Source organism: Megalops cyprinoides, chromosome 4 (genome assembly GCF_013368585.1).
Source record: "Megalops cyprinoides isolate fMegCyp1 chromosome 4, fMegCyp1.pri, whole genome shotgun sequence".
Lineage (NCBI taxonomy): Eukaryota > Metazoa > Chordata > Actinopteri > Elopiformes > Megalopidae > Megalops > Megalops cyprinoides.
Window position 1 is genome coordinate 1,263,959 of NC_050586.1, and position 26,331 is coordinate 1,290,289.

At 46.4% G+C, this 26,331-nt stretch overlaps 1 protein-coding gene across 1 annotated transcript in view; it reads left to right on the forward strand.

The window, feature by feature from the left end:
• The window catches only part of pappab (pregnancy-associated plasma protein A, pappalysin 1b), a 126,525-nt gene that overhangs the window by 21,272 nt on the left and 78,922 nt on the right, over positions 1–26,331 (forward strand). Inside the window, exons 3-7 of the mRNA XM_036527279.1 lie at positions 6,411–6,556; positions 6,814–7,107; positions 8,213–8,405; positions 8,885–9,006; positions 21,200–21,701. Of these exons, the coding sequence (XP_036383172.1) occupies positions 6,411–6,556; positions 6,814–7,107; positions 8,213–8,405; positions 8,885–9,006; positions 21,200–21,701 (1,257 nt within the window). The remainder of the gene's footprint in view (positions 1–6,410; positions 6,557–6,813; positions 7,108–8,212; positions 8,406–8,884; positions 9,007–21,199; positions 21,702–26,331) is intronic.

Genomic DNA, 26,331 nt, shown 5'->3' on the forward strand with positions numbered 1-26,331 from the left:
CATCATAAGAAAGGAAAAGGAAAATTCTGTGTTTGCAAAACATGAATAGTTTTTCATGGCATATTGGGTGCAAACGCAAGCTCTACTGGATTGCTAACATCTTCTGTGGAGAAAGTGTTTATTTTTTCCCTTGTAAGTAAAATAGCCTTTGTGTATCAGAGGATTTGTACTGGCACATGCCTGGATTCACTGCTTGCCTGCAGGAAGTTATTGCAGTGCGATGAGCTTAATGCCCAATTAGTGATTCCAAAGTCAGGGAGACAAAGAGGAGGAATGAAAAATAAATATCTGCTTAATACACTCTCTCTCCCGAACACTGGCCGCCGGTACCACCTCTCACCACTCAGCACCACTCAGCAAGTTTTCACACTTCTGACACCAATCTGCGAACAAAAGGCAACTTATTATTTAATTAAAGGAAAGGCAAAACACCTTATACTGTACGTATCCATGTCTTCAAAAGCTGACTTACAGATGAAGCTCTAATTATCAGAGCCTGTCCACTTCTGTGAATGATACTGGAGCATTGTGTCTGCATATTGAATCTACTGTGAGGGCACGTTAGGTCCTGGTGGTTTCTAGATTGATGTGGGAACATTAAGTGGAAAGTTATGAGTAGGAAGGGAAAGTGGCATGCCTCAGTACCATCCTCAGGGAGAATTATTTGGTTGTGTTATGTTCAGTAGATAGAATTCAGAAGGGAGCGCTGGTTACACTTGTGATGTCTTGGATTGCTGGACTCTGCTTCTCCTCTAATCAGTAGTAATGAGAAAAACTGCATCACACATCAGGCTGATGATGCAGAAATTTAGAAAAGCAGCCGTGTGGGTAATCCAGGTGGAAGTTCGCAACTTGGCGTTACTTTAAACCTAGAAAGTCAGCAGCAAATTTACATGTGAACAAAAGATAATATGTCTTCAACCTCATGTCTTCTGCACCAACGGGTGATGTGGGTTGTTTTAAGAACAGTCACATCCTGTTATAGCCCATGCTGAATTCCACAGCAGCTCTGCTGTCACTGTTTGCCAGAATTTATTCTACTGTAACCTCACAGACCAAGCCACACACCTCGGCCAAAATACTCCCCAAACTGTTGTCATGTTGACACACAATGTTATAATTTTGGCAGCCAGCTGTTGCAGGCAAACTCAATCGGTTTAGGAGAGAAGCTGAGCAGGGATTCATTACATGCATTTAGCAGGCGCTCTTATGCAGAGTGACTTCCATTACAATAGAACCTAAGTGTAACCGTTCAATTTAAATGAGCAACAGTGTCAGACCAGGCTCACAACACTCCCAGACCAATGAATGTGAGCATTATTCAAGCTCTACCATAAGTTAACTTGTGCGCTCTGACAAAAGCTACATACACTACGATACAACAGTCCCTAGAATACAAATTATAATACGTCATAATGCTACACATAAAATTAACAACAAATTCAAGCGATTCATGCTCCCCCTTCACCTTCACTCCTCCTCCCTGTCTTTCACTGATTGAATTGTGTTGTAGCCCTGGGAGTTAGCAGAAACTTTTTTCATTTTTAGTGTCTCCTTTAGAAAAGAGTGGTGTGGTGTACTAAAAGTGGGAATGAATGATGGCTTTAATGGCTGTGGTTTTCGCGGAGCTGGTGACAGGATCAGTGAGGGCCCACCGATTTATAGAGCTACGGGCCAACAGGCGAACATGACCATGCCAGCACAGTACAGCAGGCAGGACAGCTGTATGTGAGGCCATTTTATGGGTTTATATGAATAATATATGGGTGTAAATGGATGAAGCTGTAATCATGCATTTAATATGCATTAAATCTAAATGCACCAACATGCTTGTGCGAGCACTCTGTGCCCGCTCATGCGGAACTGATTCCCAATGACGTCTGCGTTTAGGAAAGGGTCTTTTTTCTTCCTTTTTTCCCCTCTCTCTTCCTAAGTGATTTAAATCTTTTTTTTTGGGTTCAGGCACCCCGGCGTAAAAGTGCACAACTGATATGAATGGAAAATTCTGCTTCTCTCCTGTGGCTCATCCCGTGTGAGAATGTGGGACTGCGCCCATGGCAGGCCACAGGCAGGAGGTCCCGCTCGGGGGGAGTGGGGAGAAAGGAGGAGGGGCGGTGTGCACTACACAGAGAGAGGACCAGCATGATACACTGATCGCGCGCTGCTCCTCTCAAATGCATGCACACACTCTCACACGCACACGCTTACACACACACAAAAAACACATGTGCAAGATACTCATATAGATACATGCACATTTGGACCTGCTGTTTTTATAGTAGGCCTATGTCCACATCTGAATTGTGTTGTGTTTTTGTAACTGAGCCAGTGGATTAGACTTAATTGAACTCAGATTAGGTGGCTTTGACCTACAGTAGTGGAGCTTTTATTAAAGCAGGCCCCTGCTTTCTGCCCACTCCATAGCGGACTTATTCATCTCACCATTAAACCCTCTGACCCTTTTTTCCCCTTCTGCACAGCCAAAAAGCCAGCCAAATATTTTCATAGGAAATAATGAAATTCCTGAAATTATTAGGAGGGAAACCTTATATCATGTGTTCTTCGTAAGGCTGTCCCTAGAGTGAGATTCCCAGCTTCCCAAGCCTGACCCCTGCATCCCTTTGATAATGCCCCTCTGTGCTACAGCCTCTCACTCCAAACATTTCACACCAAGGGGAAGAGACAGACCACCTTCATCAGCCATTTGAATCCCTCGTGAAGATCGCACATTTTGAAGTGTGTTTATAGTGGACCTGGGTGATGGTTTCTGTTAGCAGGCTTAGCCCTGGAGACCAGTGTTGAGGTGCCTCAAGAGTACAGGAGGTGCTTGTCCATGCAGAATATTCCTTGTTTGCATCTTGGGTTTTGCATTTGATCGTTAATGTTTTATGTGCATTTAGTAGCTGGCGTGCTAACAGCACGGGATGTGTGGAAGAGGGGTAATCTGACATGTGTTATCAGTGAGATAGGCAGCACGCACAGCCACGGCACTGGCAGCTGCTCTTAGAGGGCATTACCAACTCTGCAGCGTGCCATTTCCTACATGCTGTCCTACATTTATATACCACTTCATTATTGATTTATTTCATATTTTAGCTGGGGAAACACAGTGTCATCTGAGGCAAAGCTGCTCGTGATTGTGGAAGGGGAGCTGCGCTAGCCCTTTCTCCTCTTGGACCTGCAGTGTTTTCAGTGTGATGTGTGATAAAATTGTACCCTCTAGTATAGGAGGGGGAAGGGGTGTGTGTGTGTGTGTGTGTGTGGTAGGGGGTTGACGGGTGGTCAGTGAGAGAGATTCAGGTCACAGTGATGCTCTCTCTCCACTCAGGCTGTTCCCCCTAGTGACTGCAGCTTGTTGACAGGCTCTCACAGCTGTGGTGGGTCTAATCACCAATTTTCTGCTCCACAGTACAGACCTCACACCACTTATTCAGCACACACGCACCTCACCCACATACACAGCCCTTACACACCTTATTCAACACACATGCACTCACATATGTACACACATATAAACCTCATACCTCTTACTCAACACACACACACACGCACACACACACACACACACAAATGGACCTCATACAACTTTTTCACCACACATATGCACTTATGCACACACACACACACACACACACACACAGACCTCACACTGCTTATTTAACACATGCACCTGCACATGTACAAACACACACGCACACATGCACATACACATGTCATTTACACATCTGCATGAGCACGATCATATCCTCTGATCTCAAATTGTTTTGAAAAAAGGCCTGTTCGTTGCCATATTTTTATTATTGTCACTGTTATCATTCTTTATTTAATTTCCATTATTTAGTTTATTGCACTTTCCTTTTCTTGTGAAAATGTATTATATGACTAATGTTACCACAAATTGCCATGTAATTGAAACTGGGTTTTATTCCTTTCTTGCTTTTGTCCTGCTGGACATTTTGCTAAGGGCAGCTATGTTTTATCTGTCTTAAGAAGTTATCTGTTCCACACTCCTTTGGGAACTTCATTAAAGTAACATTCATTACACACAAATGTCTGAGAAGGATAGAAGGATAACCCCAGCTTTCAACAGGATGTGCCGTTTTTTACAACGCATGAAGAAACACTGTTTTGATACGCTCTGGGCCAGTGTTGCACAAATCCAGTGTTGTGTTCCTCCCACTAGCAGGAATGGTGAGCTGGCTAACAGATGTGGCTTCAAAGCAGAGTGTTGAGGTCGGAGGTGTTCAGGGGGTGGAGCAGAGGGTTACAGAGATTGGGGCTGGCAGTAGTGGGGGGTTGGACACTGGGTTGGGTTTTTGTTCCAGCGGTTTTGAAGGGGGAAAGGGGTTAAAAGGATTTGAGAGGGGCCTCCAGCCAGGTTGAGTTAGTTCTTTTCAGGGGACCCCGGAGACAGACAAAGGGGATGAACCTAAAAAGCACAGAAACAAAAACACCTAAATAAATTATCCAAACAATACAAATCCCAAAAGCACACCATGTCCAGGGTGTCTCTGTAGGGGTATACTTTGTTTTCCCACAATTTGCTTTTTTATTTTATTGTGTGTTTATTGAAGAGGTTGCGCTGTGTCATTGCCTTGTAGAGTCCAAACGTGAGCTGAACCTGCACCTGTCTAATGTGATTTTCCTCAGTTCATTATCCTTCATTCAGTGTGAGGATTCTCGCTAGCATTTCTCAAGCCTGCTTTAGCGAGCTCTCAGCTGTGTGCTGGCTTTGCTCCCTGCTAACCTCTTAATTAGTTCATCTTAACAGTAAGCACCATCACTAATTAGTTTAAGGGCACCAATTTAACCTCAAGAAACAAGTTTATGCTCTGCAAAGCAAATACATCCCTCTGCCTGTATTACTTTCGCAATGGAGTTACACTGTAGCAGCTAAGAAACTGAGTTTTTGTAGATTAGTATTCGCTTAAACTATGCCTAATGAATGAGTCAATCAGTATTTAATAAATGAAGCAGCTGCATATGCAGTAGGCTGTGAGTGTATGTTTGCCTTACTTTAAATTTTTTTTCTTTATTTTATTACAAAGACTTGGCAGAGAGGGAGGGCCTTGACTCCAGCCAGGACCTACAGTAACCCTTGTGGAGCTGCGAACAGGTCATAAATACCCTGTGAATGCATTGGGTCCCAGTTACTTTGTAGCAACAGAAATAAGTTTTGCATGCAAACAATCCCATAACAAAACGACAACAACAAAGTAAATCAATCACAGGACAAGGAAGTCAGAGCAGAGTGGAACAAAGCAGCCACATATGAGATAAAGTAATCACGCTAGGGCTGTATGTGGCTTTTTTAGCATTAAGAAACAGGAAGCTGTGGTGTTGCTCAGCTGCGCCCTCCCCTCAGCCTGTTCCAACAACATGCTCTTTGTCTGTCCGTCTCACACATGAGACTGTGGGACTGCTCTGGCTTGTTTTTGTTCGGACACCCAGGAAAAGCCCCATCGCCAGCACAACGCGGGAGGACGCCTTTGAAATGAAGTAATTAGCATCTTAGAGGGGAGGTGGTTGGAGCGCACCAGATGACACTATGCATTCCTAACTAGACAGGGCCAACGACCCTTGACCCCGGAGGCCCGCCCTCTGAGCGCGGCTCCAGTTTCATTCACGATAAGTCTTCCTCCATGTGACAGGCACCTCCTCTGGGCTGTGAATTTACAGGATGCTGCACCCAGGCCTGCATTCACAGAGGACACACTCACAGCCCACTGCAGTGGCACACAGTGCAGGTCCAGCTCATAACAGCTTTTGAATCCATCATGAAGTGGCAGATTCTTTCTTTCTGTTCGTGTTTTTCTGCCCTCTTTTACAAGGATTCGTGGCACAATGTAAAAGTATACGCTGTACTTTCTGCTGCAGATATTTTCTCTTTCCCTTTTCAAAACAATAATTTCTCCTGCAGATTTGTGTTACTTCCCAATAAGACTCCACCTTTATGAGAGGATTTTTGAAGCGAAAGTGTCTGGATTGTTTCTAAGCTGTGTGTTGTGCCAGCTTTAACAGTGTCCAGAGGAGCAGGAGGGAGCTCCAGTTATAATAAATAATGTAAGACCTTTGTACTGGCATGACCTGAACTTGTGCTTCCAAGTGCTTTGGACAGGGCTTTGCAGTCCCGTGACTGGAGCTTTGCTTTCGCTTCAGATGTGTTATGAAATATTTTATAATAAAATGTAGGATTGTAAGCGTGTACATATGTGTTTGTTAAGACCACCAGATTCCTCTTTAGGGATACAAAGTGTTTGCTGGTGTTGGGAAATGGTGGTTGTTTCGGAATCTTTGTTCCATTGCTACTCTAATATCTGCCAAGGATGCTGAACAGAGCTTAATTAAACAGTGAAATAGGAGGGAAGAGCCTTGCTGTTGATCTGTAATGCTTCCTGTCTCCACTCCAGAGCCTATTTGGACGTGAAGGAACTGAAGGAGATTCTGAATCTAGATGGCTCCACACATCTCAATATCTTCTTCGCCAATTCTTCTGATGAAGATCTCGCTGGTGTAGCAACTTGGCCCTGGGACAAAGAGGCCCTCACACATTTAGGTAAAAATAAATTCATGTGTCTCTCCCAGTTATTGTTTGCGCTGAATCATTTACAGCTGAAGCTTAAGAAGGAAAAAGTGGAAAAAGCAAACTGCAGCACTGAGAGATTTGGCTTCAGTCCTGACACTCCTGCAGCAAGAATAACTGAATGCCAGTTTTTGCTCTGAACCTTTGAGTCTGTATTTAGTGTTAGGGATGTTCGTTTGTCACTTGTCATATGTTCACACATATGACCATTCCTTTCTGTCACTCTTTAGGCGGGATTGTGCTTAACCCCTCCTTCTATGGTACTTTCGGTCACACCCACACCATGATTCACGAGATTGGCCACAGCTTGGGGCTGTACCACGTGTTCCGTGGGATCTCGGAAATCGAATCGTGCAACGATGCCTGCCTTGAGACGGAGCCCTCGCTGGAGACAGGAGATCTGTGTGCTGACACCAACCCCACGCCCAAATACAAGCACTGCAGGGACCCTGAGCCTGGCAACGACACCTGCGGGCGGCGTCACTTCACCCACACGCCCTTCAACAACTACATGAGCTATGCAGGTACGGAGATACACCTGTGCTACATTAATACAAAGAGCACACACAGACATGCCCATCCAAAGGCATTCATTCACATGCACATCAGCAAATATGTGGCTTACTGTGATACTGTAATAGCCTGAATCTCACACAGCTGAGACATTCTGGTCGTCCTCTTGTCTTTCTCAGTATGTGCAACACTGTGTTACTGCCTGTGCACTTTTTTTAGCTCCAAACAGATCACAGCTGGAAAATACGCACACTTCAGCATTAGACCACCCAGCGAACCTCTGTGCTTTGTCCCAGCGTTAAAGTGATGTAAACAGAACAGCGGACTGTCTCAGCTGTGGCAGTGGATCACATCTCTGCCAGTGTCTCTCCCTGTCTGGAGAGAGAGCAGATGGACTGACAGCACTGGTCAGCTCCTTGCTGAGGATGTGCCTTTGTGTTTGGGATTTTGGGAATGGTGTGCGTGGTAAGAAGGGTGATCACGCACTGCAGCACATTAGTAGACTCGGCAGGTGTATTGCTCCAGAGATGAATAGCAGCAGAGGCACACACAGAGGCGTGCAGATCGCCCTGTCTGTCAGTCTGTCTGTCCTTCACAGAACATGTTTCAGTGTGATGGAACAATTCATGAGGAACGTGTTATGATGATCTGCCACCTGACTGCAGGCACATGGGACACTGAAACTTGAAACACGTTCTTTGGAGAATGACCCATTTATTACATTATTCTTCTGCACCCAGCTGAAAGGTTACCTACCATACTAAAGGGGACCACCTGGGATTTTAAACCTGCAGCATTTGGGCAGAAGCTTTTACACTGTTTTGCATTTTCAATGCCTCCATACTACAGAACACACAGGAATATCTCCCCCTCATCTGCAAGAAATCGCAAAGCCTTAAGTTATTCCAAGTCATTCAGACAGTTACTTTTGTCAGCGCATTTAGCATATGGGAGCGCGGAGGTACAATCTCTCCCCTCCATTCTCTTTTTCTTAATTTTCTCATTCATCCTCCCTGTTTTCCTTGCCTTCCTCCCTCCCCCTCTGTAAGTTGCGTCTCTCTCTGAATATGCTGTTTATGTACTTTTTCTGCATTGAATTTATCACCTGCCCTGAAGATGATGACTGCACTGATTCCTTCACGCTCAATCAAGTGGCGAGAATGCACTGCTACCTGGATCTTATCTACCAGTCGTGGCAGACGAGCAGCAAGCCCCCCCCTGTGCCTATGGCGCCCCGTGTGGTGGAGCAGGGGCAGGACGCCCTCACACTGGAGTGGTTCCCACCCATCACTGGACACTTCTATGACAGGTGAAAATGAACAGCATGGGGGCGTGTGTGTATATAAATGGGATAATTGATGATTTTTTTTAAATGTTACAATTGACAGGTTACAAGTTAATGTTGGTATTCTGTACTAAGTTCACAAAGTCAACAGGTGTCCCTGTTGATATTTCTTTTTTTAACCACTTGCATTTGTGAAAAAGAAATAATGATAGAAGAAAACCTTCCAAAGCTTATGCCCAGTTGAGTGGTGTGCCACAATCCTGAATGTGCACCTTATTTTCAGTTTTCATTTTTGCACTTCTACTGCTAAGAAAGAAAAGATGTGTTTTGACAACTCTTTGTCTTCCTGTTGTGGTCTAGTTCTGAATCTCTTAAAAATCATTATTATCATTTTGATAATGACAGTTTGAAACCAAAAAGGAAATTAAGAAAAATCAGAAAACATTGCTCTTGGTGTTGAATGTATCTAAGTTGGTACCTGTGGTTGTCTGTTGGTTTCCTAGAGAAGTGGGATCAGTGTGTGACAAATGCACGGAGGGGAGGGTCCTGCTCCAATACGCCTCCAACTCCTCCTCTCCCCGGCCCTGCGCCCCCTCCGGACACTGGAGCCCCCGCGAGGCTGAAGGTAAGACCACGCCCACCTGTGCTTCCAAGGTGCTTGTGTATTCACTGGGGCAGTGTGAATTATCCAGGTGTTGGTATATTCACTGGGGCAGTGTGAATTATCCAGGTGTTGGTATATTCACTGGGACAGTGTGGATCATCCAGGTGTTGGTATATTCACTGGGGCAGTGTGAATCATCCAGGTGTTGGTATATTCACAGGGACAGTGTGAATCATCCAAGTGTTTGTGTATTCACTGGAACAGTGTGAATTATCCAGGTGTTGGTATATTCACTGGGACAGTGTGGGCATATGGACTGCCAGAAGAGTGTTATCTGAGTGTAGCCAACAATGTAGACTGTAGTGTTTCTGTTGGTACAAGGCTCCTCAAAGGTGGAGTCAGAAAGCCATCAGATAAGACTGCATTGTAAACGTTGTTACACGGAATATTAGCATGACTTCTGTGGCTTGTTCCCTGTCAGAAATAATGTGTTGTTTTATGACGCATCACTTCTCCCCTTTCCCATGGGTGGGGCTGTTTGTGACACAGCTCTGTGTGTCTTCAGGCCTATATTCCAGCTTTCATTATGCAAATCATTGTAGGCTGACCAGGCATAAGTTCCACTCCAAACTGTAAATACACTTACAGCAGAAGGCAGACACATCACAGTGATGGGGTGGGGCAGGGGGGCTGGGAGGGGCAATGAAGAAAGTACCTTAATGTGCAGTGTATATGAACTTGAAAGATGAGCATCAAGAGCTGGCCATTTCCCAGGATGTGGAAAGTGGAGGATTTTAGTCATAGGATGGCTGTAAAGTTTGATTCCCTCATGAGTTTATTTTAAGAGATGAGAGCATGTAAATATATAATAAAATAAAAATCCATAGAGATTTGCAGAAATACAGTATATTATATAAAAACGGGGTTGTAGCTTTTCTCACAATTAAGGCTGAGTCATGTTTTCCCCTCTGTGTCCTTGGCGGTGCATGCCATCAACCTCATGTTTCTCTTCTCACAACCTCCACTGTCCTAACACCCAGAGAGGTGCATTCTCCACTCTCTGCTTCCAGCGCCATGTCTGCTGTGTTTAATATATATATATGCATGCAATAGAGGGAATGCACCTTCTGAGGAGACAGTGTAGGACATGCAAACACCCTTCAAAACTTAAATCAAGGTTGACTAAAAAAAAATCACAATTATTAAAACAGGATGTAATGGACAATTACAGTTTAAGGACAGTTCTGTCTGTCCCTGCTTCTGTACCTGAAGGCTGTAACTGTCCACTGCAGAATAAGTATGTGCTTTTTTTTTTTTTTTAAATCGAAAAATGTCACATTGTGTTCACCACAGAAAGACAGCAGCAGTCACATGGTTGCTGCCTGTTGTTCAGTTGCCTTTGTGGGTGGATTTTGCTGCGAATATCAGCTCTGTCTGCACCATTTTAAGGCCAGGGGTGTCGGAGTGTGGGGATTGTTGGGCAGAGGTTGAAATAAGATTTCTGTGTTCGGTCAGTGGAGACTGACACTGACTCGTCATTTGCATGTACCCTTGATCCTACGTCTGTAGCTTGGAATTAGACACATGCATTAGAGGTTCTGGCGTGGCCAGCTGACATCGAAGTGTTGATAAACAAGCCGAATATAAGAAGGGTGTGAGCCTGGGACCCTCTGCGTTTGATCCTGACTCACAGTGCTGCATTTAGACCCCGTCCTGCTGCAGGGGGTCAGAGACGTGGCTGATAGAGAGGCTGCAGAGGCATGCCCAGGCTTGCTTGTGCCGCTGCGCTGTGCGTAAACCCACGCTGTCTCTCACATCCAGGGAATTCCCTGTTAAACACAGCACCCCCCGTGTTTATCATCTGACACAAACAGGCCACAGAAATCTTCCAGCTGCTCCTAACTCCAGCTGTTTGCACTGTCACTTTCACCCTCCCTCCCCCCGGAACACAGACGATGTCTCCTGAAAGGGGCTGCCCCTGGAATGTGGACATTCCGCTCGGCACTGCGACTCATCTGTCTCTCTGTCAGCACTCTGGGCCTGTGGTTTGTGTCCTCACGTGACGCGTGGGTCAGAAATACCCGTTGTGTTGAACAAGGGTCTGTTGGTAGCCCTCGTAAAGTTTTACTGTTGGGTAATTAGAGTGAAATAAAGAATAGAAAGGGAGAGAACAAATAAGTACTTGGGACGATCTGTGTGGAAGCAAACTGGAGTATGCGTGAAGGGATGAACAGCTGTTCCTGGGTCCGAGTTAGCTTAGCTAGCTAATGCTGCAGAAGCTTATTGTTGCCTGCCTAACCACTCTGCTGAAATTCATTGTGTCCTTGCTGACCTCCAGAATGAAACTTATTTTAGCCCAGCTAGCTACCGTGCTGAAGCTTATTGTAGCCCAGCGAAGCTGCTGAACATTGTGGGATGTATTTTTTTTTGTATGGACCTTTATTCATTACATAACATTTTGTCATTTGAGACCCTTATCCAGAGTGACTACCAATGTGCAAATACAAAGTGCAATTAGGAATACAGCATGAAATGTTGTACAAAAGATTTGGACATGTACATCAGTAAAACACAATATCTCAATTATTATGAGAATAAAAAACTATTAAATAAAAAAAGCTAGCCACCACAGCAGGGTTACTTTAGCCTATCTAGCCTCCATACCGCCACCAGGGCATGAGTTAGCCCTGCAAGCCTGTCACATTGCAGGCCTGGAGCCTGGACACAGGTTTGTTGTGTATACAACAGGACCCTTGTAAATTCAACACAGATCTGCAGGTCTCATTCACCGTAATACAATAAAATCACCTGTGATTCAATAAAATGGGTGATGTGCTGGATTATTCTTTATTTGTAGAATAACATATTCTGTGGAGATGACTTGGTGGTTTTGATTGAGTCCAAGGGGTGAGTGTGTGCAGGGCCCAGCGTCCTCCTCCCATTCTTTCAGCAGGTGGGAATGGAATTTCCTCTACAGATTTTTCATATCTAGGCGATCCCCTGGTTTGACTAACGAAAACCTACATTTGCTGCACACATTTTTGGGGGTGGAGACATCCCACACTCCTGACAGTCTTCCTCATGACTGTCAAAGTGGAGCAGTGGCCTCCTCCCTCACACCATGTGGGAAGAAAGCTGGAGAATGCCATGCTGCCACCATGCTCCACATCACAGATCCTTTCATGAAGAAGAGCTTCCCCTGAAACCCCAAACAACTGCACTCCTAGTTATTTAACATACACTCCTTACACTCACCAATGTTTGTGTGTCTTTGTATGTATGCAGTACTAGATGTCAAAACAGCACAGCACCTACCAAAAGGCTTAAATAAGCATTGTGGATAGTCACTGGATCCATCCAGCCTTTGTCCTTAACTTTAGAAAACTTTAAAATGTCCTTGAATTCACATTCAAGGAATCAGCATTGTTTGCCAGTGATTTTGGTAATGGCTGAAGGTCACTAGCAGGGGTCTGGGTGAAGAGAGAACACTAGGGTTACCTGTGTGATGAAGTGGGGTACTTAGCACTGGTGTTTTCTCAAAATGGGGGTTCCCTTGTGCTGCTAAGCTGAGCATCAAAAATTCAGTGTTTTTTTTCCTGATTGATTTAATATGGCATAAAAGTCTCTGCCAGTTTAAAATCAGACACTATGAGAATTGAAATCAGTTTACATCAGTTTGCTTTTTTTTGTATCGCATAGTATGCTGTTTGACTGTACAATACGTCATGGATTTGTATAGTGCTTTTAGCCCCTGGGGACATGAGTGATAATAAAGTGGTAAATGATGACAGACTGTGCCTCTGTGATTCTTAATGTTGAGAAAATGTCAGTGGATGTTTATGTCATGTGTGATGTGTTGCTTATGTAGCTTATATTCTATAACTGGCCTTGCTTTCCCCGTCCACATAGTGGCAAGTCTAGAAACCTGTTCCCGCATCCTAAGCAGCCTTAAAGGAGTGCATAAAAATAAGAAAAAACAAACACATCCTGAAAGGAATATTTTGCCTTTTTTATTAATTGCGTGATTTTCATAGTTGTGGGCATTCCTGAGAAGATTTAAAGGAACTGTGGAGCATAGCGAGACCAATGCAAACCAGGACCTGAGGAGGTTGCCAGGAATCATGAAGATGAACAGAAGCTTGTGTGTGTGTGTCTGATGACACTCACTCCAGCCTGTGTCCTCTCTATATCTCTCTGTAATCTTCACTGCTGTGATGTGCTTTACTTGCGACCCCCATATTTTGACAGTGTTCTCTAAAGCTGTGTGTTCCTTAAACATTTCTGTCTGTTTCAGAAATTTTCCTCAACTTCATTGAAGCCAGGAGATTTTACTCTTTAACAAACCTTCTTCACTAAAAAACTGTTCCGTTAGAGTCTGTGGTGATTTCCACACAGGCCCCGCTGTCGCCAGGCAGTACTCTCCCTGTTATCCAGTCGCCCAGCTTAGTTTGGTGTATGTTTTCATGCTTGCTGTGTTCCTGTCTTGCTGTTTTAGAAACTCACTCAGTACCAATGGGCCAGTGGACACTGGCTTGAGCTGTATGGGCGTGGTATGGACAGAAGGTGACATTCATAGCTGTATTGCCACCGATGAACTTTGATTTGGGAGCTGTGTAACTCTTTACATTGATGTGGAAATTACAGGAAATAATTGTAAAAAGGAAGAATAGAAAATGAAAGGAGTGCCCAGTCTGACTACCCCCATAAGGAATAGCCTCTGGACCCAAGGGGGGAAACTCCTTGTATTTCACTGCATTCATTTAACCAATGTGAGGTGTGTCACTCTGGTTGCCAGTGTCTTATGCTAACAGTAATGGTAGTTTCAGGGAGACGGTGGTTATTGGTAGCATGAATGTGCTTGGGGCTGTAGCTGCTGGGGCTCCGTCAGCAGCGTGGGGAGTATGTGTGTTAAAGGCCGTGTTCAGTAGAAGGTTTCATGTTTTCAGTGTGCTGTCATGCTCTCAGAGCTCTCCAGCCCAATTACTCCTGCCTGGAAGCGCCTTCTTCTCCTGTTGGCTCGTCAAGAAGCATTGCCTAGATCAAACAGCTGAGGGGAATGTGCAGCTAGCACATTTATTGAATTTTTACAAAAGTAGGAACACATCTGCTGTCAGAACAGATGGATTAATGCCTTGTGTGTTTCTGTATTTATGTTAAAGTTGCAGCATGGAGTTCACAATATCAAGGAATTGTATATTCTCATCCAGCTTGTATTAAACAGCCTTTTTGTTGCCGTTTTTCTCATGATGCGCAATTGCTGTACATCTGCCACAATACTCAAGATGGTGGCTATACTAACACTACACTGCTGCGTAGAGATTTTGGATGCTCATTACTGACTTACAAACTATCATAAAGGGTGGTGATTTTACTGTCTATTTGCTATAGCCCTGCTGACAATACCTAACCGCATGCAGAAAGACAAAATGACACACTGATGAGGTGGATGGTTCTGGGACTGGACAGAATAGGATAAGGAATATATGGGGTTGACAGTGAAGAAGTTAAATCAAAGTTAAATCAAAAACACAAATATGACTTCCATAAAAATAAAATCATACCCCTCTGTTGGTAGTCCTTCTGCTTTGCAAAATCTTGGAAGCAAATTGCCTCATATAATATTACAGGAATGCTTTTCTAAGGCCAGGCAATGTACATGCATCCCTTTGCCAGACCAAGACTTTCAGAGGGGGAGAGTCTAGAGCAGAAACAGTGATGAGTTGTTGACTGAAAGCCAGTGGGGTCACACAGAAACAGAAAGAGGAGCAGTGGATTATTTAGGAGGAGACGTGTGGAACCCCCCCAGTGACCCCCATCCTCTGGGCTTTGGCTTTGTGTATCGTTCCCCTCTGAGACACAGAACTGAGGACAGTGCTCAGTGGCACTCGCAGCTGAACCTCTGTGCAGTGAAGAGAGGATGGCACCATTGCAGTGACATTACAGAGTGTACTGAGGGTACCGTACAGAACCCGTGTACATTACATAACATTATTGTCACTCAGCAAAGTGACTTACATAGGTTACAGTTTTATCCATTTTATACAGCTGGATATTTAGTGAGGCAATTGTGGGTTAAGTACCTTGCCCAAGGGTACAACATCAGTGCCCCAGTGGGGACTTGAACCAACCTTTTTATCCTGCTCCTTACCATGCCACACTGCTCCTAGTAAACATTGCTTCTGTCCTCATGGTCAGGAGGCCAACAGATTTCCATTTTGGTCTACTCTCCAACATTTTGTTCTGTGTAACTTTGCATGAATTTGCTTTTGTGTATATGCGTGTGTGTGTTTGTGTGTGTGTGAGAGAGAGAGGGAGAGTCTGATATCATGGGGCTGCCTCAGAAAGCTTGCAGACAGCATGCCTGGGCAGATCCCTTTGCTTGGCTTGGTTTGGAGAGCAGCACAGACCCTCCCTCTCAGACCTGCTACCCCTTGTGGCCTGATTCCCACATGACGCCGGGGGTGGGGGGTGAGGGGTGGGGGGGTACAGAAAGTGAAATATTCCACTGACTGCAATTAAGTTGGAATTTATCCGAAAGCCTTTCTCTCCTTTTCCTAGAAAGCAAACTCTCCTAGACGGGATAATACCCTTGTGGGATTAGCTAATTGACTGAAAAAGCATGGTTTGGATTTGTTGTACAAGGCTAAATTGCGTGGCTGCTTTGAAAACTTTCTCTTGTGCTTGAGAAGTGACCATGGATCATATGCGCCAGAGGATAGCTGGCAACGTGATGTGCAGAGGATCACTGTTACAACCCCAACAACCTCAGCACAGACACACAGACTGCCATGTGAAGTTCAGATGAAGCCTGTTTCAGTGCTCAGCACATGTATGGCCTGAGCAGTTGTCTGTGTGAGTGTATGTCCGGAGCGGTGAGAACGCCTGGTCCCTGTGAACCTCAAGCTTTATCAAGCTCTTGCCATGTTCCCACAAAGCTTTCCTGAGACCTCAGTCCTTATCCTCTCCTCAGTCCTTATCCTCTCCTTATCCTCTCCTCAGTCCTTATCCTCTCCTCAGTCCTTATCCTCTCCTCAGTCCTTATCCTCTCCTCAGTCCTTATCCTCTCCTCAGTCCTTATCCTCAGTCCTTATCCTCTCCTCAGTCCTTATCCTCAGTCCTTATCCTCTCCTCAGTCCTTATCCTCAGTCCTTATCCTCTCCTCAGTCCTTATCCTCAGTCCTTATCCTCTCCTTGTCCTCTCCTCAGTCCTTATCCTCTCCTTATCCTCTCCTCAGTCCTTATCCTCTCCTTGTCCTCTCCTCAGTCCTTATCCTCTCCTTGTCCTCTCCTCAGTCCTTATCCTCTCCTTGTCCTCTCCTCAGTCCTTATCCTCTCCTTGTCCTCTCCTCAGTCCTTATCCTCTCCTTGTCCTCTCCTCAGTCCTTATCCTCTCCATGTCCTCTCCTCAGTCCTTATCCTCTCCTTGTCCTCTCCTCAGTCCTTATCCTCTCCTTGTCCTCTCCTCAGTCCTTATCCTCTCCTTGTCCTCTCCTCAGTCCTTATCCTCTCCTTGTCCTCTCCTCAGTCCTTATCCTCTCCTTGTCCTCTCCTCAGTCCTTATCCTCTCCTTGTCCTCTCCTCAGTCCTTATCCTCTCCTTGTCCTCTCCTCAGTCCTTATCCTCTCCTTGTCCTCTCCTCAGTCCTTATCCTCTCCTTGTCCTCTCCTCAGTCCTTATCCTCTCCTTGTCCTCTCCTCAGTCCTTATCCTCTCCATGTCCTCTCCTCAGTCCTTATCCTCTCCTTGTCCTCTCCTCAGTCCTTATCCTCTCCATGTCCTCTCCTCAGTCCTTATCCTCTCCTTGTCCTCTCCTCAGTCCTTATCCTCTCCTCAGTCCTTATCCTCTCCTTGTCCTCTCCTCAGTCCTTATCCTCTCCTTGTCCTCTCCTCTCCTTATCCTCTCCTTGTCCTCTCCTCTCCTTATCCTCTCCATGTCCTCTCCTCAGTCCTTATCCTCTCCTTGTCCTCTCCTCAGTCCTTATCCTCTCCTTGTCCTCTCCTCAGTCCTTATCCTCTCCTTGTCCTCTCCTCAGTCCTTATCCTCTCCTTGTCCTCTCCTCAGTCCTTATCCTCTCCTTGTCCTCTCCTCAGTCCTTATCCTCTCCTTGTCCTCTCCTCAGTCCTTATCCTCTCCATGTCCTCTCCTCAGTCCTTATCCTCTCCTTGTCCTCTCCTCAGTCCTTATCCTCTCCTCAGTCCTTATCCTCTCCTTGTCCTCTCCTCAGTCCTTATCCTCTCCTTGTCCTCTCCTCTCCTTATCCTCTCCTTGTCCTCTCCTCAGTCCTTATCCTCTCCTTGTCCTCTCCTCAGTCCTTATCCTCTCCTTGTCCTCTCCTCAGTCCTTATCCTCTCCATGTCCTCTCCTCAGTCCTTATCCTCTCCTTGTCCTCTCCTCAGTCCTTATCCTCTCCATGTCCTCTCCTCAGTCCTTATCCTCTCCTTGTCCTCTCCTCAGTCCTTATCCTCTCCTTATCCTCTCCTCAGTCCTTATCCTCTCCTCAGTCCTTATCCTCTCCTTATCCTCTCCTCAGTCCTTATCCTCTCCTTGTCCTCTCCTCAGTCCTTATCCTCTCCTTGTCCTCTCCTCAGTCCTTATCCTCTCCTTGTCCTCTCCTCAGTCCTTATCCTCTCCTTGTCCTCTCCTCAGTCCTTATCCTCTCCTTGTCCTCTCCTCAGTCCTTATCCTCTCCATGTCCTCTCCTCAGTCCTTATCCTCTCCTTGTCCTCTCCTCAGTCCTTATCCTCTCCATGTCCTCTCCTCAGTCCTTATCCTCTCCTTGTCCTCTCCTCAGTCCTTATCCTCTCCTCAGTCCTTATCCTCTCCTTGTCCTCTCCTCAGTCCTTATCCTCTCCTTGTCCTCTCCTCTCCTTATCCTCTCCTTGTCCTCTCCTCTCCTTATCCTCTCCTTGTCCTCTCCTCAGTCCTTATCCTCTCCTTGTCCTCTCCTCAGTCCTTATCCTCTCCTTGTCCTCTCCTCAGTCCTTATCCTCTCCTTGTCCTCTCCTCAGTCCTTATCCTCTCCTTGTCCTCTCCTCAGTCCTTATCCTCTCCTTGTCCTCTCCTCAGTCCTTATCCTCTCCATGTCCTCTCCTCAGTCCTTATCCTCTCCTTGTCCTCTCCTCAGTCCTTATCCTCTCCTCAGTCCTTATCCTCTCCTTGTCCTCTCCTCAGTCCTTATCCTCTCCTTGTCCTCTCCTCTCCTTATCCTCTCCTTGTCCTTATCCTCTCCTTATCCTCTCCTTGTCCTCTCCTCAGTCCTTATCCTCTCCTTGTCCTCTCCTCAGTCCTTATCCTCTCCTTGTCCTCTCCTCAGTCCTTATCCTCTCCTTGTCCTCTCCTCAGTCCTTATCCTCTCCATGTCCTCTCCTCAGTCCTTATCCTCTCCATGTCCTCTCCTCAGTCCTTATCCTCTCCTTGTCCTCTCCTCAGTCCTTATCCTCTCCTTATCCTCTCCTCAGTCCTTATCCTCTCCTTGTCCTCTCCTCAGTCCTTATCCTCTCCTTATCCTCTCCTCAGTCCTTATCCTCTCCTTGTCCTCTCCTCAGTCCTTATCCTCTCCTTGTCCTCTCCTCAGTCCTTATCCTCTCCTTGTCCTCTCCTCAGTCCTTATCCTCTCCTTGTCCTCTCCTCAGTCCTTATCCTCTCCTTGTCCTCTCCTCAGTCCTTATCCTCTCCTTGTCCTCTCCTCAGTCCTTATCCTCTCCATGTGTCTTTGTGTTGCTTGACAGTTTAATGCTCAGAAGTGTACCCCTCTACCCTGCTGAAGTAGAAATACTTGAGTGTTCATAGATTAACCCAATGGGTCTCCTCCAAAGTCTTGTGGTTATGGTAGGGACACAATGCTACAAATGTAGTTGTCAAATACATGGCGGGGGGTACAGTTTGGTTTGGAAGCAGTGAAGCTGACTGAGAAAGCATAGAAAATAATTATAAAAAATACCAACAAAAACCACATTTTAAGGTAAACCTAACCTGGTCTTTATGGATGAACATTGTGATGCTTTCACTTTTACATGGCTAAGCTGAATGTTTCACCAATGTAGTGCAGGTCATGTGAAGATCATATTGAATGGCTATTACTAGGTGTGCTGTTTGAGTCAAGGCTGCTAGAGGGTGGAACCAACTTAGGAGATGAGAATGCTTGGCTCATGTAAATATCTTGCTTTATGGCATAAATCAAAGCAAGTACTATATTTAAATTTCAGAAAGCTTCTCTCTTTGGCAGCCGCACTCTTCTCCACGCTGAGTCTGCTTTTAGTTTGTTCTTGTAGTCATTTTGAGGGCCACCCTGTCACTATAAACAGTTGTTAATAGTAGATAATTCCAGTAAGCACAATGTGACGTTAATAAAACATTGAGGTTTAGTTAGTGCTGTCCCTTAGGTTAGGAAGCATGTGTAATCCCACATGCACTGCTGGCGCAAGTGTGGCAAGCCAGCTGCGTGACGTGTGAGCAGGCCCTGACGCTCGTCTGGCCTGCACTCACTGTGTGGTTGTTTTGCGCAATTGCTGATCACGGTCAGAGGGAAGCAAAACGCATTCCTATCCCAAGCATACGGCAACGTAGGAGCGCTGTAGTCAGATGAGACAGGCTCAGCCAGTTTGTCCGAACAGCAGCGTTTACCCAAGCATGGAGCATTCTAACACATCGGGAATCGGTTTGTAGGTGGAATCAGCCACATTCTGTTTACAAGCAAAGCACAGCTGCAAGTCGCATAGGGTTTACTCTGTAGGGATTTCCCGACCCGAGAGACATAAGAGAGACTCACATAAGGCAAAACCAAAGCACTGTGGCAGCTCTGTGGAGAGAGAGGCAGGGGGGAGCCACCCCACACAGCAAGATGTACCGAGCTAAAGCTCCAGGGACTGGCTGGGAAAGGTGCTGACACACCTATACCTGTTGCATTTTTTGAAGAAAAAAAAAGAACCTCAGCGGTAAATGGATAAGCACTCACCATAGAAAATGCTGTAAGAGGAAAGAACAATCAACATCATTCCTGCATTGGCTTTGGTGCCCCCAGATACACAGTACTGATGCAGTAACAATACGCACTGCTCCTCAGAGCAGACATCATACATGCCATAGAGGTTGAGAGGGCCATGTCAGTAGCTTCAGTTATCACTTATTCCTTTTCTTTAGCGCTGTGCAAGTGTTGTGATAATATTTACTGGAAATGTTGATTAAATGTAGAATGTTTTTTTTCTATGTCCCGGAAATGAGGTTAGCAAATGTGCTTTGCAGTTGCCAGTTTGGAATTGTACAAAAGTAAAAGCGGGGGTGTGTGGGGTACAGAGAGCAGTCCAAGGCTGTGGTGAATGTTAAGCACGTCATGGTGAACGCTGTGGTGAATGTTAAGCATGTCACGGTGAACGCTGACTCTGAATACGGCCGCCCTGAAGGCCTTCTGAAGGGGAAGCCTTTCCATGGGCCCCTGGGCCATCGTGCCATTGCCTTTACTGTGAGAGAGCAAGGGACCACATCTATTAAAATTTCCAAAAAGACCAATTGTGGCAATTTCCCCTGGTGTACATCAGACTTAGAGAGGCTCCTGTATGAGAGCCCCCCCTCCCCCAGCAGCCAGCTCACTCTGACCACCCCACAGCTTCAGAGAGAATGGCTTGGTTCCCTGCCAGAAATTAGCGAATGACCACATGGTTATGGGAAGTGACACAGTTTGTTCTTTTTAGTCAGATCTTTTTTCTTTGCCCAGTGGATGTTGTACAGTTGCAGATATGTTTTTCTTTCATGTGTGCATGTTACAGAAGGTTTCTGAATGCCTATTTAGGCATACACCTGTTCATCTGTAGATTACCTGTCATTTAGGCATACACCTGTTCATCTGTAGGTTACCTGTCATTTAGGCATACACCTGTTCATCTGTAGATTACCTGTCATTTAGGGAAGATGTTATGCATGTTGATGTGTGGCCTGATCTCATCACCATTCAAATACCTTATACAAACTTCTCAATGTAGCAGATAGGTAGAGAGGTAGACAGATAGATAGATATTGCCAAACAGACAGAGACGGGTAGACAGAGAGACACAGAAACAGATGGTTGTTGGTTTTGAGGATTATATGTGCAGGATTTTCTGCGTTAAATCCCATATAAGTACACAAAGTGAATGGTTATGCCATGTATTGCCATTGTGTGTGATGTGAGAGGAGCAGGTTAGGATAGATGTGTGCGTAATGTGCTGGGCCTCCCCCCCAGGACCCCCGGACGTGGAGCAGGCCTGTGAGCCCAGCGTTCGCACGTGGAGCCCCAACGCGGGCATGGACTCGAGCAGCGTGGGCTCACCCCCGTGCCCGCTGCAGGGCTGCATGCTGCAGCTGGAGTTCCAGTACCCGCTGGTGCCCGACTCGCTCACTGTGTGGGTCACCTTCTTCTCGCCCGAGGAGACACAGCTGCCTGCCATCCACAACATCCTGCTGCTCACGGTCAGCGGTGAAAATGTTTCTTTGGGCCCGCGCAACGTCTTCTGCGACACACCTCTCACCCTGAAGCTGGACATAAAGGAGGAGGTGTACGGCGTGCAGTTCTTCACCACAGAGCAGCACCTGGAGATCGACGCCACCCTGCTGGCCTCTAAACCCGACTGCTCCCTCTGCCAGGCCTGCCAGCCCCTCCACTATCGCCTGCTGCGCCAGCCAGCCTTCTCCCACGCCCCCCACGGCCTTCTGCTCTCTGACACCAGCCGCAGATACGTGGACAGGTAAGCTCACTTTGCATGCCTCCGTGTCCTGCATGTTCACTCCACATCTTTAATTGTGCTCTCTGTGCTTCTGTGCCCCTGAATGAGTGAGTGATTTAATATTCACGGCACTACAACCCCTCTGAGCTCTGTCTGTAGCTGTGACGTGTGTAGTACAACCCCTCCGTGCACCATATCTTTCCTACGCTGCAGATATAGTTTGTGAAGTGCAAGCCCACCAATCCACCCATCAGATGTGCTGTGCTCTGTTCTGGTCTTGCTTTGCAATATGGCAGGTTCCTACGTGCTTATACCTCATTTCATTGGATCTGTTGATTCTCCTTGTGGAGGACACTGAGGGAGTGCTGTGGCGCCCCATACTGCCATCACCTTCTCTCCATGTCCCCCTGGGGGAATGCGGTGCTTGCATCATGTCCCCCTGGGAGAATGCGGTGCCTGCATCATGTCCCCCTGGGGGAATGCGGTGCCTGCATCATGTCCCCCTGGGGGAATGCGGTGCCTGCATCATGTCCCCCTGGGAGAATGCGGTGCCTGCATCATGTCCCCCTGGGGGAATGCGGTGCCTGCATCATGTCCCCCTGGGGGAATGCGGTGCCTGCATCCACCGTGCGCTCCTCTGCTGCTCTCTTCTGTGCTCCGGCACAAGTGATAGTTTGGCTGGAGGATCATGGAGCAGTGTTTGTGTTCGGGGCTGGGGTGAAGCGGCCTTCCCGCAGTTCCTGTGAGCCGGCTGCACTCTTTTCCCCGTTGTGTGCAATGGTGCTGTGATTTATCTGGGTGTCTGAGGATGTGGGACCCAACCCCAGGGTGAGGAGCTCAGGTCAGCCCGCAGCATTTCACACCGGGGTTTTTTGTTATTTGAGAGTTTGCACACTAAAGAGGTACCTGGCTTCCTGCCCCATGGGGGCGCCCATCAATTTTCCTCAGGTCTAACCTTAAAGCCCAGAGCGTGCGTTTGAAGAGGCTGAGCGCTTTCCTTTCTCCGGTGGCCTGGGTGTGATTGATGGCACTCAGGGTGGGACTCTGGTAGCCAGAGATCACTCAAAGCCCGGGAGACAGGAGGCATTAGGTCGCTCATGCATGTAAACATATTCACAGGGTGCAAGAGGATGACCCCTACACCCCGACCCTGACACAGTGGAGTAAATCTGTCCACCATGCTCCAGCTAGAGCCGCACGCTTTCTGCTGCTGTTCCCCCCTACGCACACACACACACACAAATGGACACCCTCTGCCTTCTTCACCACCCTCAGCACACTCTCATTGCTTTGCCTTCAAAAGAAAAGAGAAGAGTTGCCCTCTCTTAGCTTCTCTGTTTGATTTCTCAGTTTAGTAGTGTGCCTTTTTGAAAGGACTGTGCATGTGTCGATAGAGAGAGGAGGTCTCACTGCATGAGTGAAGGAGTGAGTGAAAAGCCTTCTCTCTGAGTCTCTGCAGTGTAATCAACGCAATCTGCAAGTTACACTTTTGTCTTTCCTTAGTGTAGCAACCAGAGCACAGACACAACATGATTCCAAGCTTAAAGCTTTTTGTTTTTTGTCTTGGCCCCTAAAAACGCCTGACAAAGGATTTCATTGATAAATATTGTACCTCATGTTGGAATGAATGCGTGAATGAACAAACGATTGGAAGCCTTTCTGTCCTAAAGTGTGACAACTCTTTAATCTTTATTTTAAGAGGAGGCATTGCAGTGGAACTCTTTGTACTAGTAAAGCAAAGATCTGCTTTTCTCCTGTAGGGTACCTACCTAGCATGTCAGCAAGGCTAAAGAGTTCTCTCCTGTCTCATTGGTCTGTGCCTTCCCTTGATAGGGATGTAATGATTCACTGATATGGATCAAAAATCGGTTCACAAGTTACACAGACACACTGGCTTCCAAACTGACAGCGTGAATTGGTCAAAATGTAATGTGACACGTGTGAGAGTGTCTTCAAGGGTTCATAATATGTCTAAATGTTTGTTCATCTGTTCAATTTGTTTTTGCCTTGTTGATACCTGTTGCTATACCTGTTGATAACTGTTGATACAAAGGGCACTGGCTAGCCAGGTGGAAAACATCACTGAACTCACTTCATTTTTAAATTGTACATTTAGTCTTCTTGTCCCTTACAGAAAGAGAAGCACTTTGTTGGATTTCACTGCATTTTCATTAGCAACATTACTAGAATTGGCTGATTTTTATTCACAAATGAAAATTAATGCGAAAATGTAACAAATGTTAAGCTCTACTGAATCGTATTGAATCAAATCAAGCCTAATTCCGTTGATTCGTTCCATATCAAAACACGTTTTTCTCATTTCTTATGTTCTGTAGTTCTGCATGCTCCCCATCTGTCCCTCATACTCTTTTGCTTTTGTTCTTCCCTTCTCTTTCTCACTCCCTCTGTCTTTGTCTCTCTCCTTCTCCTTGCTTTTTTTTCTCACCTCCCTCTCTCTCTCCTCTCCCTTTCTCTTTGTCTTTCCTCATTGCCTCTCTGTGTGCCTTTCTTTCCCTCCCTCTTTCTGTCGCTCCCTCTCTCTCTCATACAATATCCTTTAAATTCTATTGAGGAAGAGGGAGAGCTGTTTGAGAGAGACTCTCAAAGAAGGGCATTAGATTGTGTGGCCTGCCTGTGGAACGGTATTCCTAAATTGTGGACGGTGGTCGACTGGTGCTTGAGACGGCTTCGCCGGGAGCGTTTTTCCAGGAATGGCCCTGAATTTCCCAGGGATCTCTCTGCAGAGCATTAGCTGGAGTCTGAAGTCCAGGAAACTCATTAATTCAAAACGTGCAGGAGTGCACGGTATTACCTTGTGGGAGTCCATTCAGTCAGGCCTGGCCTATTTTCCCCCTTCAATTTCTTTTCTTTGGCTCTGGCCCCTTTGTACGCTGGATGGGGTGAACGCCAACTTGAAACGCAGTCCTAGTTGCCCCGGGGGAGCGCCTCCGGTGAGGGCTCATTGGCTAAAGCAAGGTGATAGAGCTTTGATGTGCCCACAGTGTAGGTGAGCTGCCTGTTTGCACTTTCCATCTCAGACAACAAGCCTGTGGTACACTGAGGACGTAGCTCTTTGAATCTCTTTCTTGCTTGAATCTCTTCCTGCAAGTGGTACTGAGAGTCTCTGGAGGTACACATCATGAATTGTCATCAGGGTGTCAGAAACTGTTTTTTCAGAGCCATAAGCACTGTGAAGTGTCTCCTATGTAATGATAACTGCTGTCGGTCTGTGGTTTGCTGGCAGGGGAAACACACCCCTCTCCAGTTGTGGCAGCTGGCCCTCCTCCCTGTCCATGCCATAGGCTTAGGCTCCACCAGTTGCGTTGGTTCTTGAGTGAGTATGAAAGCAAAGGTTCCCACTTCCATGTGTGCGGCTGCTGCATCTCCACTTCCTTGCTGCTGTTTTGCTGTTAATGACAGGCTATTTTCATGTTGCAGAGGAAATAGGGAGGCAAATGTGGCCCGTGTGGCAGGCTGTCCTGTATCACACAGCCGCACAGAGCCCCCAGGTGCACAGCTGCTTGGCTGGGAGAGCAGCATTCGTTTATTGGTTCAGAGAAAGCAACGCTAATCAAGGCTGTCACCAGTGAACAGAAACGTGCTGCTAATGAGAGCACTTCTGCAAGTGGTGGCCAGATCACTGACACTTCTGCTGTTCCTCTCCAACTTTCTTTCTTGGTCTTGATAGTGGACACAAAGGAAACAGGAGAAAGATGTGGCTTATTCCTTCATGAGAGATTCCCTTTTCTGTGTGAATACCTTTGGGTGGAAAAGAGGAATGTGTGCTTTGAGGTTCTGACCTACCATGACATGTATTGTCTTATTACCTAAGGCATCTCTGCTGTGGTGGTGTTAGCTGTCTCTGTGCTGTGATGTGTTGTGTAGTGTGTAAGATGTGGTGTGTTTTGGGTGAGGAGGAGAGGTGTGGAGAGTGTTGTGTAGTGTGTAAGATGTGGTGTGTTTTGGGTGAGGAGGAGAGGTGTGGAGAGTGTTGTGTAGTGTGTAAGATGTGGTGTGTTTTGGGTGAGGAGGAGAGGTGTGGAGAGTGTTGTGTCTTTAGTGGGGTGTGTAGAACAGTGTTTCCACATGCTTGCTGGGTCTGTCAGAAATGAGAGCTTGTGTAAGGGGCTATGGGTTAGGGCTTGGCTCAGGAGCAGTTTGGAAGTTCTTTAGTCAGCCCCTCTCTCCTCCTGTGGATCCCCTTCTGTTTCTGTGGCCTCAGACCCTCCCCCTCTAATCCACATTCCTCCTCTGCATACAGCTGTCTTCCTCGGCCATTGCTTTGGAGAGATCTGCTTGTTCAGGGTGGCTAAGAACAGTCCACACTCTGTTGAAGACACAGGTGGAGGCAGATGGCGGGTGGCAGTCACCTCCTGTGACGTTATCAAAATAAATCTGTAGCTCAAATAACTGACTTACTGAAGGGATTTGTTCAGGTACTTCTGGCACATGCGGCACAAAAAATAGGCTTGTAAAAACCCCCGTGACCTGGGAAGCACTTTGCTGTCTCTAGCACTGATTTGTAAGTCTGACACTGTGTGTGATGTGCACTGTGATTCTGAGGAGTGAATTCACGCCTGCTTAGTGTAGTGCGGCTGTGCTGTAATGCCACTAAAAAAATTAGCCACCCCGCCCCCCTTTTGAATGTGTG